The sequence below is a fragment of the Balaenoptera ricei genome, chromosome 3 (genome assembly GCF_028023285.1).
Source record: "Balaenoptera ricei isolate mBalRic1 chromosome 3, mBalRic1.hap2, whole genome shotgun sequence".
Classification (NCBI taxonomy): Eukaryota; Metazoa; Chordata; class Mammalia; order Artiodactyla; family Balaenopteridae; genus Balaenoptera; species Balaenoptera ricei.
The window spans coordinates 119,725,501-119,742,654 of NC_082641.1; the positions used below are offsets into that span (position 1 = coordinate 119,725,501).

At 51.2% G+C, this 17,154-nt stretch overlaps 1 protein-coding gene across 2 annotated transcripts; it reads right to left on the bottom strand.

The window, feature by feature from the left end:
• Nucleotides 1-2,642: 2,642 nt before the first annotated feature.
• On the bottom strand, nt 2,643-17,016 carry SPRY4 (sprouty RTK signaling antagonist 4). 2 transcript variants are annotated; one of them, XM_059917365.1, is made up of 3 exons: nt 16,821-17,016; nt 13,698-13,762; nt 2,643-7,219 (listed from the first exon to the last, which is right to left on the bottom strand). In XM_059917365.1, the coding sequence occupies exon 3, from the start codon at nt 7,170-7,172 to the stop codon at nt 6,273-6,275; it is 900 nt and encodes a 299-aa protein (XP_059773348.1). In that variant the 5' UTR covers nt 7,173-7,219; nt 13,698-13,762; nt 16,821-17,016; the 3' UTR covers nt 2,643-6,272. The 2 variants fall into 2 exon arrangements, with proteins under 2 accessions (XP_059773348.1, XP_059773347.1); XM_059917364.1 differs by lacking the exon at nt 13,698-13,762.
• Nucleotides 17,017-17,154: the final 138 nt, after the last annotated feature.

Below are 17,154 nucleotides of genomic sequence, written 5' to 3' on the forward strand. Positions count from 1 at the left end.
GGGGGTTTCTCCTCTATAAAATGAGACAGTTTATATCAACCTAATTTGATTGTTTTCAAGACTGTAAATGATAATGCAGTGTCTTTGCTCAGAAGCAGTAGCTTTTGTAATGGTTTCCTAAGGCCACTTGACCTGTTACTCTGTGAAGGCTTTCTAGAATACTGAAGATATTCCAACTACTGACTCCAATAGAGAATCACCTGAAGCTCTTCTCTTGCTTTGTCACTGGTGGATTTTCTGTTCAGAGTCCGAAGCCACTCCCTCCCTCACCACGCCCAGTGGGAGTGGAGCCAGTCAGGACACTGGTTACATAGTCTCTTCAGGTACAGGAAAGAAAGAGGCCAGACCCAAGGGAGAAAGAAGGTGGGGGAGGAAGGGAGCAGGGAGGGTTCCAACCCTTGCAACAGTTAAATGTTAATATAGGTGTCGGCATAGGAAGTGTCTTCTAATGACAGAAGGAAACTAGGGAGTTTTTCAATCATCTCCTGCTTAAAAGATACAGATGTATTCATAATTATCCCTTGCCTCGGGCCTTGAGGCCCAGGTGGGCTCCAGAAGGCCTGTGTTCCTGCCAGACAACAGTCCTTAAGGAACATCATGTAGACAATTGGAATGCCGTTTATCGTGCAAAACACAATAAAACCCTGAGCTCTCTTCCTGTCTCAGAGACCCATAAATTATGAAAATTATACCTGCCCCAGGCCATGGACATATTGTTTTATTAAAGTTCCGATGAATAAACTTAAGATTCTTAAAAACGTCCTCTCAGCTTTCATCTGGCATACACCTCCATCACGGAGCTGTCTGCCGGGGTGCATTCGATGAGCTCACAAACGAACTTTGGGAAGTTGAGCTCATTTCAAGGTGCAGGTTCAGCAGGATGCAGGGGCCAGCTGGGGAGCTGCAGGAGGGGCTGGGGGCCTCCTGGCCTGACGACAAAGTTGCCCAAGGGGCTCTGGTTGTCTGCCATCAGAGCTGGGACCTCCCCCCAGCTTGCCCCCACTATTCTCTCTTTGCTGGATGAGTGTCAGGCTTGTGGTGCCCTCATAGGAGGTGTGTGGTTATGGGTGTGGAGAGGGTTGAAATTCTTCTTCTTCCCTCTTTTTTTTTTTTTTAGTTCTATCACTGGGTAGTCTTTTTATTCCATCCTGTGCTTCTTCCCCAAATTAAGTTGCTAAACCTTCAACTTTCCATTTTCCTGTCTACCCTTCAACCATGTAACTAGCAGGCATGTAACACCTTCTCTGACCCTCAATTTCTGCATCTCTAAGAGGTAACTAACAATGGTTTTCGGCCAAGTGTGTTCAGTGCCTGGCAAAACGGAACCATTCACTACATGCTAAGCCACCTAAGTCATTTCATAACTGGGAACAAAGAGGAACAGGGCCAGTCAAAGAAAGAAAGACAATGGAGGCACATGTGGAACTTTTTCTCTGGACACTGTATTTTAAAAAACAAGCTCACGTTTGTTTAGCTCCCATTTCCTCAAGAGTATTTGGGTGAGTCTAAGCAGTAGAAAAAAAAATTAAACCAGGGGCAGGCCTGACCCATGTCCCCACCTATCAGGACACCCAAGACTTAAAGCCTGGTGCAGTATCTGGGACCGAGCCAAGGAAAAAAAAAAAAACACCTCCAAGTGTCAGTTACTTGTCAGTGAAGGAAGACGCCATCATGCAGGAGTGGGACAGGCCACAAGGTCGGGCGGAGAAGGAGCAGACAAGACCACAATGAGGAAGGACATCTTTTGTGCCTCCTTGGACAGTGACCAGGGAATCTTTGGAATGCAATGGGTTTGAAGGTCTCAAAGAGGACCCCGAGGCTTTCACAACGACTTGGAAGACGCCATAACCGGTGACCCCAGAGAAAACCAGAGCTGGACCCAGGGCTCCTGATCTCACCTCTCCCTCCAGACCCTTCTCCCCACCATTGTTGGCTGTCGGACCCCACTTACTGGTAACAGAAAAATGTCTTTATTTCTCAATTCCTCTTTCAGCAAACAAGAGGTATGTGTTCACATAAAAGTCAAACGTTCCTTGTGATCGGCATATGAATCGAAAGTAGATCATCTGAGAAGTGGCTGCGTGGTGGGGAGATGGAGGGATAGGTAGATGGAAGGTGCACTGGAAAGGCAGAGGCAAGTCATCTAATAGATGCAAGTCTTTAGAGGTCAAAGGGGACGGGTTTTGTGCAATATGCACCAATCTAGTGAAAATAAGGAAACTGCCAAGGGCTTACGTGTTTGCCTTCTGTAAGCCTGTATGTGTATGTACATGAAAATCTGCTTGGGGGCACCAAGGCTAAAAGGAGAGTTGCAGAATTTGTCAACTGGGTAGGTCAGATGAACCTCTCCCACTGCCCAGTTTTGCTGTCCATCTGTTACCAATGCACCCTCGTGTAGGGGAGGGCTTGCCAGAGGATTTAGCACCTGGCAGGACTCAGCTTCGTAAGAAAGTGAAGCTTTCCTCCACCGACTCTCAGGTCATCCTAGAGGCAGGACAAGGGCCAGGCGCCCTCTCCCCTGCCTTTGTCTGCCAGAGCTCGGCTACTCATTTCCATTTGTTCTTTGACCAACGTGGCACCTTGCTGGGTGAAGATGTTGGGAGTGTGAACACACAGACACACAGAGAAACGGCAGTCCTATGTATATTTAACAATATATATTTATATATATTTTCTAGATCAGTACATTCAGTTTTTAACTTGCTTTTTCTTCACAAACAGAAGAACTCTTACAATAGTAGACTTTCTAAAATAAATACTATTAAAATAGAGCTTCAAAATAAATATTCTATACAAAGGAAACCTTCTGTGGTAACTTTTGATGTGGGGTGAGAAGGGGTTACAGTGAAGAGGGAAAATGTGCCAGGGTGGGACCCTTGAACAGCTTTTCTGTTTGTAACATGAAACCAAACCGTGGGGCAGTGAGAAGAGAAAGCAAGATAAGACACCACAGAGTTACCCACAGCAAAAAATGGCAGCGTAAGATTTGTCATCACCCGTCACAGTAAGCAGAGGGCATGAAAATGCTTACCGAAGGCATGAAGCAGAAGGCCAGTGAAGTTTGCGGGATGCCCTGGTGACTTGCACAGTGCCAAGTTGTGCTGCCTACACCCCACCGGACATCTCCTGGGGCAGCACAGAGACCATGAAGGTGACGGGACCTGGATGCTGGTCCCAGCCCACACTTTCCAAACTTGGGCTCATCATAATCTAACTGGGCCCCTCGCTCGATGCCCAACAGGGATGCACGCAGACTCCAGAACGCGGAAAGAACCAGGCGCATCACGTGATAGTCTTCCATCTCTGTCAGCTGTGAAGGGCCCATATCAATAGCAGGGACTGGTCTTGGCTCCTCCCAGCCAGGGACCTTGAGGAGCCTTGGTTGTACCCTGTCATCTACCTGCGAGGGCTGGGCTCTCCTAGACCCAGTTCCCAGGGTGCCGGCTGGAGTGTTGGGCCTTCACAAACCCACCCCTGAGGGGAAGCAGCCTTGGCCCCTTAGGACAAGCATCCTGGACCCAGGTTTGTGGATCCCACCCCCGGTTCCAGGCAGAACCACCAGCCACCCCAGGTTGAACAGAAGTGGGAAGCAGCTGGCACTTTTCAAAAAAAGGTCAACACGAGGCATAATCCAGCCAAGCAAGCCATTGGTGACAGGACACGCAACCAGCCAGAAGCAGCCACAGAAATGTGTCGTGTTTCTGAGAGCTAGGTCCCTCAGTGGTCCTTGACTGGCCCCCGGGGGCCACGGGCAAGCCAGTTTTCTTTTTGCCAAGGAAAACATGCTGAGGGATAGCTATGCAACAAAGCTGGGTGAACCGAAGTTGAGCACACAGGACACAGAGAGTTCTGCAGACATCCATCTAGCAAAACCAAAAAGAACAAGCCAAGACAGGGGGAAGGGAAAAAAGAAAGCCAAAACCCAGAAAAATCCATGTTTATAGCTATATACACAAAAAGTCAGGGTTCAGGAGGCTGTTTGCCAGGTAACAGGGTCTATGTAGATAGAGACTGTGGGGTAGGGGTATATGTATGTATGTATGTATGTATGTATGTATGTATGTGTGTGTGTGTGTGTGTATGCACAGCTTATGTAAATCAATTCTCCACAGAATGGGCGTGTAGAACTCCAAAGATCACCAAAGTGCAACTTGCCACTGGGTCAAGTTTCCCATGGAGACATTTGAGGGAGGGGCTTTGGGAAAAGTTCTGAGGTCTCACCAAGAGAGGACGTGTGCCCTCTCTTTTTTGGGGTAACCTCTGCACACCTGTTCTGAGGAAAACATCTCCAGTCCCTTCAGTACACATCTGATACATTCAATTAGGATAAGTGGTTGGCTGAATGTGTTTTTTCTACCATTCCCTCTGATTTGTGCAAGAATATCCATACATCCATCACGACTGTGGCAAAGGTAGCTACAGGAATCAGCCTTAGAAAACGCAGATGCAGTATTTCATATTTGCCTTTTACAAGCCAGCATATGTTATATAAATAAAGCCTAAAATAATAAGACCCTCCCCTCCTTTCCACCAGTCAATAAATACCTACGGTTACAATTAACTTATTCTAAATCATAAGATGTTACTACTAGTCTTCAAGAAGGGGAAAAAAAAAAAAGTCCTTGAGAAGCACTGGGTGCATGACCATCAATCACAGCTACCTGCCTCCTTCCTGGAGGCTGTTCTGTTCCTACAGAACAAACTGGAAATGCTACAAACGCTGTGCCTAGTGCACTTCCAATATCAGCTGGGGTAGCTTTTCTGACCCAGACTACTTTCTCTCATGGGGGGAAAGAGAGGGAGGCACAAAATACCACACTAAGCAAAAACCCCGCACAATAGCTAGGGAGGAAGGACCGGACACACTACAGGCTTTTGCATGCAACAAGTACCTACCCACCGGACGAGCTGCACTTTCTGAGTCCTTTAGCACCTTGAGAGAAAGAGTTGCTACGTCTTTGGGGGCTGTTGGGAGGGGCTCACGTAGCCACGCACAGAAGCAGGGCTCAATCCCAAGAAGCCCCCGGAGAATCTTTCCCCCACCCGCATTCTTCTGACTCCCCCGCCAGGGCTTCCTAACACTAAAATAGACTCTTTTTTCATCATCTGTCTATTTACATTAAAGATACAGACACTGTACACAAAAGGCTATGACAGCAAGCAGCAGAATCAGGAGAGAAGAAACCCACACCCAGCTCGCCTCAACTCTCACTCTGCCAATGGGAGGTGCTGCTTCTCTTCTTTGCTGTTAAAATCCTCTTCTTGGTGGGGAGGGGGATTGTGTTCCTTGAGGTTGCTCGCCCCCCAGATTTTGAAATCAGCCCTTCCTGGGGGTGGCCCAAAAGGAAGCAAGTGTTTTATTATTTCTTAAAACACCGTTAGCATCTGGTTTAATGATTCTATAAAAACACGATGACTGGATCCAGAGACCACAGCCTCAGACTCATTGGCAAAATGCTATTTGGTCTCGAATTTGCCGCCCTGGCCTTCTCTACCCATAAAGTTTCTGGAAAAGATCTGGGTAGAGAGAACTTGGGACACGTAGCGGGCGGGTGAGTCTGTGACCCAGTAAGAGCCGAAGGACGGTGTTATGAGTGGAACACCCCCAAGAGTTAGTGAGGAAGCTGGAAGGGAGAAAAGGTACTGTGCAGTGGTTCCTAAATCCATCCGTGGCTCCGGGCAGAGCGAGGAACGAGGGGGGCTCCCAAGTATATACAACAGGGATCGCCAGGGTCTACACCTTCCCCAAGATGTCGGGGGCAAACCGGGGTAGAGGCTGGGAGAAGAAGGTATAGACGGCAAAACTCCAAGGGTCTTCTTCCAAGGTCCCCTGGCCACTCAGTTACCGATTCCTCCCAGGCAGCCAGAGGGAATGCAAAAGAGCGGGAAGAGAGGGAGGGAGGAGGAGGGCTGGGAAGGCATTCAAGCAGCTGCAACTTCCGGATATGTGTCCACATCTGTATTCCATCTTCTGAAAAAGAAAAATCGCCCCCAAACCACACCACGCCCCTGCCACTATCTGTTTCACACAAAGTTCCAGGACCCTGAAAAAAAAAAAAAACAAAACCCAAAGTGCTTCTTCATCCTTTTGGGGAAGAGAAGGATGGGTGATTGTGGTCTCTGTTTCTTCAGAAGCTGGGGGTAGGGAGTGGGCAGACTGGCAGGGTCAGCCTGAGGATGCTAAAACCTCTGGCCTCGCTGTGGTGGTCCTTCTCAGGTGTGAGCAGGGAACCAAGTTCCCAGGGGGAAGCGCCGGGACTCGACCCCAGGTGTCAGAAAGGCTTGTCGGGTCTGCTGGCCTTGGCGTCCCCGGCGGCTGCCTTGCAGATGACGCTGTTCGTGTGCTTGCAGCGGCATCCGGGGCGGCGCAGGCGGTCGTAGCCGCGCTGGGCCAGCTTCACACAGCCGGTGGCAGGCAGGTAGCAGAGGAGGCAGGGCAGCACCAGGGAGAGGGCGCCCATGAAGGACCAGCGGGCGCAGCAGTTGGAGCGGGAGCAGGAGCAGGGGTGGTCGGCGCAGGAGCCCTCATCGTCCTCGTTGGTGCAGTGGTAGAAGACGCCCTGCACCAGGCACATGCAGGTGCCATAGTTGACCAGCGTCTGGGCGGAGCACAGGCACTCCTGGTTGCAGACCCAGCAGGAGGGCAACGTCCGGGGGGACGCGCACTCCTTGCACTTACACTTCCCGCAGGCCTCGCACAGCAGGAAGTGCTTGTCCAGCTCTGGGGGGACGGCCGGGCCCTTGAGGTCCAGGGGCTTGCAGTGGATGGCCTTGGGCTGGATGCGCACGGCCCTCGGGGAGGCCTGGTCGGCCACGGGCGGCGGGGCCATGTGGTCTAAGAGGCGCTGGTCAGAGGACGTGCTGCTGCTGCTGCTCACAGAGCTGGGGCGCCCGCTGAACGAGATCCAGTGGTGGGTGACGTCCTGGTCACAGCGGGCGGGGGTCAGGGCCAGCTCTGGGGCTCCGCCCCGGGTCCGCTTGGGGCCGGTGGGGGGTGCCAGGCCAGGATTGTCGATGTAGTCGTTCTCCACGTGGCTGGTCTTCATCTGGTCGATGGGGAGAATGGTGAGGGGGTGCTGGAGCCGGCCGTGGGCCATACGGCTGTCCAGAAGGGGCTGGATCATGACTGAGCTGGGAGTCAAGGGGACGCTCTGTGGGATCGGGGGCTCCATGGGGCCAGAGGTCCTGGGCTGTGCAGAGAAACAGGCTTCTAGGGGCCCTGGAGTCGGGGGCGGAAGAGAGAATGGATTCCAGGCATCAGTATGTGGCCTGTTAACACACCCACCCCACCCCCCGTCAGGTCCTTGGGAGCCCAAATGAAATGGGAACTGGAATTCCTTTGGTGGACTCTCCAGCATTATGGCTTAGATGATTAATAATGACAGCAACAACAACAATAGTAAGTGGTAGAAATAACTTATTTAGTACTTACTATGTGCCAGGGACTCTTCTAAGCACCATATTTATTACGTCATTGACTCTTCACAATAAACCTAAAATGTTAACTACTATTATTATCCCTTTTCTAGTTACAGGAAACTAATGTTCAAAGTAACTTGTCCACAGTCACACAAAACCATCAGTAGGAGAACTAGGGCTCAAACCTGTGCCGTCCGAGTTCATTCTTATAACCCCCATGAAACATGCTCCTGATTTAAGACAGATACAGCTTAGCAGTTATAAACACAGGCTCTGGAATCAGATCCCAGTTCAAATTCTCACCTCTGCCTAGCAGTGTTACTGTGAATGAGGTTCTTTAACCTCTACGCCTTAGTAGTTTCATCTGTAAAATGGGTTCTTGTGAGGACTAAATGAGAAAATGCATATCTAGGACCTAGCATTTTGCCTGACACACAGCACATACTCTAATTTATCACCATCCCAGAGAGCAACAGTTTAGATTTCCTGAGCACTAATAAGCACGACTAATAAGTACCAAGCGTTGTGCTGAGTGCTGAGGATGTGGTGACCATGACAGACAGTCCCTGTATGCTCCCATGTAGTTTCTCAGCTGGATAAACAAAAGCCGTTATTTCAGATAATCACAAGAGAAGGAAGAGCTGTATCTGAGGCCTGCACATCCAGGATATTAACTTATTACCACTACTTCTGAGAGCAGCAACATCTAGTGGCGAATAACCCCTGGGTAGGTGCACCTCTGACAACTTGGATGGGAAATCCTCCCAAGGGGCACTCACATCACCCATTGCCAAGTGCTGAGCTGAACATTCAGCCTAAATGCTATTTACTAGAATAGCTAAGCCAACCCTGGATCAGTTTCTAATTTCACCGAGAGAGTGCAATTTTAAGTTGGAATCCGGCCAGAGATTCAACTGCAGTGCCTGACACGGAACCCCAGGAAGTCACTTAAATCAAAGAGCGGAAACGGCTTGGTTCAAATTTAGAAAGTGCACATTGTTTTCTATTAGAAGTGCCATTTCCTCGCCTGCTGACCTTTACATTCAGAATTCGGCTGGAGATCAATTTAAAGAAATAGCAACAGAGGCCAAGACCTCTGCCCAAGGGGCACGATTTGGAATCCCAGAGAAAGATTAGACTCTGGGAAGATTCCACCGGGCTTGGGAGTGGGGGACAGAACAGATAGCCAGGGTTCGGATAAAAGGGGAAGATAACCACCTTTGGGGGGGGGGGGAAAGAAAAAAAAGACCATTGGGTTAACGTGCTATGGGATGGGGTTTCGGTAAATGCTTTTTCAAGACGCTAATGATGTTCTAATTTGGAGAGCTGACCCTGTACCTCCGTTATTAGGTTCACCTTGCCTCAAAGGTGATGCGTAAGAAGGGGATGTGGATAGGTTTCCACTTCCAGTTCTAACCCTGTATCCCTCCAGACTTGGGACACAGCTGGTCATCCCAGTATTCCAATCATAGGAGAATGACACCTGCCCCGAGTGACACATCCATACTTATCAATGTCTATAGTAAAGAATGAAGAGAGAAAAAAAAGGCATTCAGGGCAACTCTGTATTATACTTCCCCTGCTTGGAAACAACAGTTTGATCAGAAATGGTTAAATTGGGGAAGGGCCTCCTTAGATGCTGTCCAGCCTGTCTGAAATAAAGAGCTAGGTCTAGATGCGAAGTTCATGAAGTGGATGAAAGGGAGCTTATCCACAAGGTTGTCACCTGTATACTGCAAAAAAAAAAAGCATTAAGTCTTTTCTGCAAGGTTCATTGCTCAGTCAACTGATATTTCCCCTTCGCAAAGGCATGAACTATGGGCTCATGAACAAGGGCTTTGCTCCCACAGTCCTACCTACTTAAGAGAGATGTCTGTGCATAGTTTCTCCCATCTCAGAGCATGTCTGCCTAGAGGTAGACTGCCTCCTGCCTCTGTGTTCCCTCCACATGTCAGGAGAGCATCGTCTTCAAAGAGGAGACTTCCCCATGCCAGAGTTAGACTTAAGTGTCTGGCAGGTCTGCCACCAAGAAATAGTCATCTGCCAAGGCAGCCCTCCTTTGGGGATCCTGGGGTCAGGGCTGGATGAGGGATGTTAGTTAAGCATTCAGAGAGAGGAGTTTTCCCAAGGATCAAGATGGCCATGGGGCAGAACTTCAGGGGAATGCTACCTCAGCCCACTTTATTCTTTGCAGGCACTCCAAAGCCTTGCTTCTAGAATAAGTGGGTTTGGGGTCAAGAGAAGAAGGTTAGGCGCCCTGGGTCCCAGACTTTGCCTGGAGGAAAAGGTGTGACTAGGCAGAAGAATGGAAAATGCTGACAGAGGCACAGGAGACGACTCTGGCGCCAGTCAAGAGGTGCCTCAGCCAGAACCCCCAACCAGGACAAAGACAACGCGATTCCCTTATTCCAGAAGCTCAGGTCACAAATACTCAGGGTCCTGCCAACAAAATGTCAGTGGTAGTTTGAAGGTTGTATTGCCCCATGTAGTTGGGCTTTTTGCCTCTTAGGACTAGGATTGGGACTGGCCATGCTGTGGGTACTCCCTCCCCTGAACAGTTTATCCACTCTCCTTCCCCTGATTCTATTCCTGGGGTTCTATAAGAACGGGCACACTTTCTATGGAGGAAGCAAAAGGCATGGGCAATGCTTGGGGATTTTAATAGGCCCTGGAATCACAAGGCAGATTCATGGAAAAGTCCCACCAGGAAGCCAGGGTGGGAGCAGCGCCTGCAGGCGATGGGGATATTGGCATTAGCAGGCTCCCATCACCCTCCAGAGACAGCTGTCAACATCTGGGCCTGCACTCAGGGCCAGACATGGGGGTGGGGGTTCAGTCCACGATGACTCAGCTCTCTTGGGACATGCTGCATCCAAGATGGCTCCAGCAGGCATATTCTAAAATGCATCTTCCCTATCATAACCCTGATGGAAGATGCCTTCCGGCCACCAGGGGCTCAGAGTTGTACCACTCCAACCTTCTCAGGCTTCATGGCCTCACCTCCCAATTAGCCAGGACCCTCCGCAGGAGGGTGGAATTCATTTGGCTGACAAGAAAAACAACCTCCCGATAGCCTGTTTGATAACCCCTCAACACAGCTAAATGGTGTCTCAAAACCCCCGCAAGTCCTCGGCTTAGAAGATTGATCTCTACTCACTGGGACACACCCACCCTCCAGTCTGCGCAACGCTGCCGAACTTAAGTGCAGTTTAATATGTACTCTGCTTCCCCTGCAAGGAAGGACGAGATTTATAATACAAATAGGAGAGAGGAGGCTTTGCCTCATTTAGGCTGTTTGGGAGACTGATGGCCAATTTGGAAGGCTGTGGACAGAAAAACAAAGCTAGCAGTCCACTTAGCCAGAGAAGCACCTCTATCGAATTTTAGGTGGCAGCCTTATTGATTAGCATGAGGAAAGGAAACTTTTACCTCCACTCCAACCTTCTAAAAATAATTAATAATTAGGGGAGCAGCAGGCATTTATGAAACATTTCTTGGTGTCAAGCTCTGTGCTAAATCCTCAATGATTTTCTCCTTCAATCCTCACCATCTCCTTGGAGGATAATACCCATTTTGCAGAGGAAGAAATGGAAGAACAAAGGGTCATGGAGCAGGCAAGTGGTCAGGGCAGGATTCGAACCCAGGTAGCAGAGGCTCCAGAGGCTGCAACTTCAGCCCTGCGACCCTGACTTGCAATAACTTCTGGGTATTCATGGAAGGGCACGGAAACACCCTTCTCTCTTATAGCCATGAACTCTGCCAGTCTCCCAGGTCTGCCACCAGCCCTCAGGGAACCTCATCGGGCCATCTTCGGGTTCTTAACCCAACCAGCCTGGAAATGAAGCCAGACAGGGCTGACATCAGACTGGCCCTCAGTTAGGGGAATTTTTAGTGTGGAAAGCAGAGACTGGGGGTTTGAAATCTGTCATTAAAGGAAGGGTCAGAGCGCAAGACATCTTCACTTCCATTTTCTTTGGCATCCCTTTTGTCACCTCACACACCCCCATTTTTCTAGGTGTTTTCATTTTTAGTTTTCTTAAGGTTGAATGGGTCTCATTTGTAAGATCTCACCACAAAAGCAGTCCCTAAAAGGAAAGCCTAGAGTGGGCGGGAATCCCGTCTCCTCCCACCTATAAAGCTGAACTTAAGGGTCCCTAGGGCACGTTCATGGATGTGGCTTCCTGGTCCAGGTCTGTGGGGAAGGGAAGGAGGAGCTAGGGTAAAACGAAGGCAGAAGAAGAGAGTCCTAGAATACTGAATCAGCAGGATATCAAAAAGCCCAGAGCACACTGCCCTGTATTTGCGGCTTCGTCTGTGAGCCTGACATTGCATGTGTACCTGTGGGGAGGGGCTGAGCATCAAGGCGGCAGACAGCTCAATGCAGGCTGGCTGGAAAGACTCAAGAGGCATGTTAAATGTCTGTTCCACCCATCCACCCCTTCCCCTGGACTTATCCCAGAGAGAGGACTTATCCCAATGTCTGTGAGCCTGACATTGCATGTGTACCTGTGGGGAGGGGCTGAGCATCAAGGCGGCAGACAGCTCAATGCAGGCTGGCTGGAAAGACTCAAGAGGCATGTTAAATGTCTGTTCCACCCATCCACCCCTTCCCCTGGACTTATCCCAGAGAGAGGACTTATCCCAATGTCTGTGAGCCTGACATTGCATGTGTACCTGTGGGGAGGGGCTGAGCATCAAGGCGGCAGACAGCTCAATGCAGGCTGGCTGGAAAGACTCAAGAGGCATGTTAAATGTCTGTTCCACCCATCCACCCCTTCCCCTGGACTTATCCCAGGGAGAGGAGTTGGGAAATATTAGGAAAACCTGACAGTTGTACTTTGAAAACTACAGGTCAGCTAATGCCAAACTGGCAAGGGGCTCTGAATGAAAGGGCAGTTTCTGCACTGCCCCATTCAGTCCCAGCAGGTGCTTTCAGGGAAGGCTGTTTAAGCCTTTAACAGCTCAGAGAAAAAGGTCTCTAGGCTTCATGAGAGCCCGCCCACCACTATCTACCACTCTCGCTTGGGTTCTTTGGGACAACACTCCAGTTTAGTTCATTAAGCTCCAACTAAATAATGACTTATTGCTTCGAAAAGACTTTTAAAGGGGGGGAAGGGGGATGAGGGAAGCCAGGGACTTGCCTTCCCTACACCCCACTGAGGGAGACAATCTGCTGCAAATAAAGCATTTAGGCTGGATTTGCCCGAGAAACCTTGCTCCTCCCTGCCACCCACCACTAGCACTAAGGAGCTGACCTCTGGTCATAACCTGTCAGAGATCACAAAAAAAACAGCTGCCTTTCCTCACTTTGTCCCATCCCCAGTTATCAGTTCCCAACCCTTTTCTCTTCTTTTTCCACAACCAGCTGAGCTCCAAAGCCCCAGTGCCAGGGTGAGTGGGAGAGGTCTTGCTGTACTTTGGCTCTGGGCTATTCTAACCGGCTACAAACTTTGGCTTCGATGTATTCCCCTCAGAATTGTTGTCTGCTCAGATCCCCTTAAAGAGGAATTAGAAGTCAAGAGTGAGAAAAGAATGGGGCTAGAAGAAGTCTGTTAACTACTGGTACAGTTGGGGAACCACTGGCCCACATCAAAGTTTGGGGGTGGGGGACCAGAAATCTAAACCCCAGGGGAGGACCCCCCCTCTCACTGACACCAAGATCATTTTATTTGTCTCACCACCCTCCACTAAGAATTGGACTTACAATAATAGACGTTAGCTTACTCCTGGGATGGGGCAGGAAATGACTCCCCCTTCCCCCCAACCAGAAAGAGACAAGGGAAACCACTTTTCTGCAAATGGCCACCTGCCCCAGAAGGGCCCCCTCCCTCCTCCGCGACATCCAGCACATCTGTGCTCCCTCCCCGGTGCCCTTGCTTCCTCCACCGACTGTCCTTGGAAAGAACAATCGTGATCACAGCTGAACGGTGGAGCCTCTTAAACCCAGCCACATGTCCCGGATACATCCCCAGCCTTGTCAGCTGTCCGGATCTGCAGGGTGGCCCCAGGCCCCCTCGAGAGCTAAGCATCCTCCGCCTCTTACATCACACAGCACCCCACATCTCCTGTGGAGGAAGGGGCTCCCTTACAACCAAGCCCTCCTTACTAGGCACCCAGTAGTAACAAGGGGCACAGCCCCAGCCCTGCACACTTGCTAGCTGCTCAGCTGGCCCTGGCCCCTCGGGAGGAGTTTCTTCTCCCCACTCTGCAGATGGGGAGACTGAGGCCCAAGCTTAGCACATTTCCTAGCCCCTCATCTGCTTTGACCCAGCCCCTACCTTGGTCTGGAAGAGGTAATACAGTCTTCGGTTATGTTGCCCTTCATCACCTTCCTCCTTTGGCTCTTTTGAGAGAGTAAAAATATATTCCAATGAGTCATTGCTTTCCCTTCTGTCAGGTAGATACAAGTTGACCATGAGATGTAACCTTCTCCACTCTTGCCATGTCGACATCCTAAATCCAAAATTTTTCATTCTATCCCTAGATCCAGAGGTTTTCCTCACAAGGGAACTTCCACCTCAGTAGGGCCCAGGGGCAGACAACTCTGGATGCAGAACCAAATTGAATGCCGTAACTTTCTAAGAACACTGACCTTCTTCTCTGAAGAGAAGGGGCTCCTTTCTAAGCCTCCTGGTATCATCACCCGGGCCCTACCCAAGAGGATGGCTCGGGGAAAGAAAAATGCTCGTGGGGGCCCAAAAGTGGGGGCTGGAAGATGTCACATGAAGGGACTAATAGCATCAGAAATTGGAAGAGAATCCCACACAAAGTATTTATACTTTGATGATCCCAAAGTATTAAACCCCAGAGCAACACACCTCAAGGGCCATTTCTGGAGGTGTTAATGGGTGTTTTTTCCTCCCTTAGTTTTAAAATCATTGACTTTCAAATTCTGCACTGAAAAGCTGCCTTCATTTGTTTTTCAAGTCAGCCAAACCTCTGGGCAGAGGCAACGTCAGGTTTACCAGAGTTGGGGGGTGGAGAGTTCCAAAGAGCCTGTCTCTCCACCTATTCTGGAAGCATGAAAACAAAAATGACATCTGTGAGCTCCAAATGCCCCCAGCCTCTGCCCTGCTTTAACCAGGAATCATACTATTCCATGGGATCAGTCTCTTCCCACCTCGCGCCCTACCAAAGCTTTAAGGAGATGCTGCCATTTCAGAGGGTAATTTGGTAAAGGTCATGGGAATGAGCAGGAAAGCACTTACTCTTGAGTTCAGAATCTAAAAAGGAAGATAACCAAGAGACGTCTTTAAAGTCTTCCTCATCAAGCTGACCAACATTTGTCCATCAAGGAGATTTTAGAAATCTGCCACTAAAATGCACCCTACCCAGTACTGGCCACGCAGCTCAGTTGGTCAGGATGTGCACTGCTCATATTAGAATTCGTCTGGAGCCTTCTGGCAAGTGAGGACCCTCCCAAGGGCTAGGAAAGAGAGAAAATTTGATTTCACACTGGACACATCAACTTCTTTCCCACCCTTCTGCTGAAAGAGAAGGAGACAGAGAAAGAGGGGGAGAGAGAGAGAGAGGGCTGGGGGGGTGGGGAGAGAGAGAGAGAGGTAGGTGTTGGGGGCATTGTCAATGGCTGCCCTCCCTTTCCTAGTCCTCCCCACACCCACACACTAAGGGAAAAACCGAAACTTTCAGATGTTTATGCTCCATTCCTATGAAGATCCGGGGGAACTCTAAACATTGTGAAATCACCAGTGCAATATTGGGTAGGGCCTCAGGCCAGACTGAGCTTATTAAGAGATTGATAAACCCACATTTCCTAAATGCTCTGGGCCTTCACCTGCCAGCTTTGTATCCCCCAGGAGGCTCAGAGAGACTGGAGAGCCTTGATCAGCTAACCAGACAGACATGCACTTGCTCTCACCCCTCCCCAAACTGGAGAGAATCATGCCACTGGTTTGGAAGCAGGAAAGAGGGGGTTCATACTGGGTCTGGGCACCCCACCGAACCCACAACCTTCCTTTCATTGCGAATCATGCTGGGGGGTGGGGGGGAAGTGGTCTCTGAGCCTTGATGGGCCAGAAGGCAGCCTCTGCCCTCATCCAGGCCTGGCAATATGGATACCCATCCAGCAGCTGGTGCATGAGGCAGCCAGCAGCTCTTCCCTCTGCCCACCATCCAGCCCCTCCAGCCCAGTTCGCTTCTCCCGTCCATCGCTCAGCCCATCAAGCCAAGCAACCATTTTCCGCCTCTCCTGCCTCCTCTGCCCACAACCCCCAGCCCCCAATCAAAGAAAATTGAGAAACCGTCTTCTTGCACAAGAGCAGCTACTGTCTAAATGCTTTTTGATCATCTGTATGGAGGAGAAACTGGGCAAAGCCCTGGTCCCAGTGATGGAGCCAAGCTCCAGCTGTCCTGGTTGGCCAAATTTGCCCTCACCCCCCTTCATTGCCCCCATAGGCTTGGCGATTCAGAATTTTCAGAACGTACCGTCTCTATCCTTCTCTCTTCTCGGTGATGTCAAGCCTGGTACCACCAAGAAGGAAGGAGAGAAAGCGGGAGCCTTATCTCTCCTACGCACGCAGCCTCTTCCTCCAGCTCCCACACGCCCGGCGTTATGGAAACGCACCTTCAGCCCCTACCACAGCCCCAGCGCGGCCCGGGGGCCCCGGGACCTGGCACAGCTCGGTGCCCGGGGATAGGGAGGCACGAGGAGGCCGAGGAGCCTCGGGCCCTGCAGAGGCCGGGGAAGGAAAAGGCAACTGCAAGGCAGCTGCACAGCGTAAAATGCGGCAGCAGAGCAAAGGTCAGACGGCGAGGAACCGCCTCGCCAAAGAGAGAGAGAGCAAAAATGCCCAGTCCCGGCCAGCCCTGCGCTGACCATCGAAGGGAAGGCAGAAGGGAAGAAAACCCAGTCCCTCACGGCTCCGAAGGGGAAAGAAAAACCTACGTCGAGCATAGGCCGCTGCGGCGGGCTGGGGAGATCTACGGCAGAGCTGGCACCGTGGGCAGCGAGCCCGGGGTGGGCGAGCCGCCCAGGACGAGGGCGCCCGCCGGACCCAAGAGGTGGCCCCTGACGGAGCCTAGAGCCGCCTGTTCCAGCGCCCGAGGCCGGTGGTGGCAGAAGGAAAAGGACCAGGCCAGAAGCAAACTCCCGGGACACGCACGAAGCTTCCGAATCGTAGAGAGTGGGGAAGCCGTGCTTGGCAATGCCCGGGGGTCGGGAACGCCGGTGCCAAGCTGTGAACACCCCCAGCGCCTCGCCGGCCCAGCCGAGGGCGTCAGGGAGCTGCGGCGCACCGCAGCGGCTCCAGGAGGCGCAGGGAGCGGGAAAGAACACTGAGGCGCGCCTAGAAATAGCGCACCATTTGCCCCAGCCCGAGGGGGAGTCGCGTCGCGACTCAGAGAGGGGCAGCTTCACATCCCGAAGCCGGTCGGGGACTTACTTTGAGGAGCCGCAGAGTCACAAGCATTGCTCCACTTCTGTGTGAATTCCCGAACCCGAGTGGGTCGGACGCCGCAGTCCTCGCAGACGCCGGCCGGAGGAACCGGCACTGCTCCCTGCTCTCCTCAGCGCCAGCACCGCGCTGTCAGCCCCTCTCGCTGCCTCCGCGGCGATGTTGCAACCACTGCCTGGGAAAATGGCTTTTTTATGAATGGGAGGGCAGGGAGCTCCTGTGCGCACGCGCGCAGTTCGCGATTCTATGAATGGGTGGGCACAAGAGACCCCGTGCGCGCATGCGCCGCGCTCCTTTTTTTATGAATGGGGGGCCGGAAAAG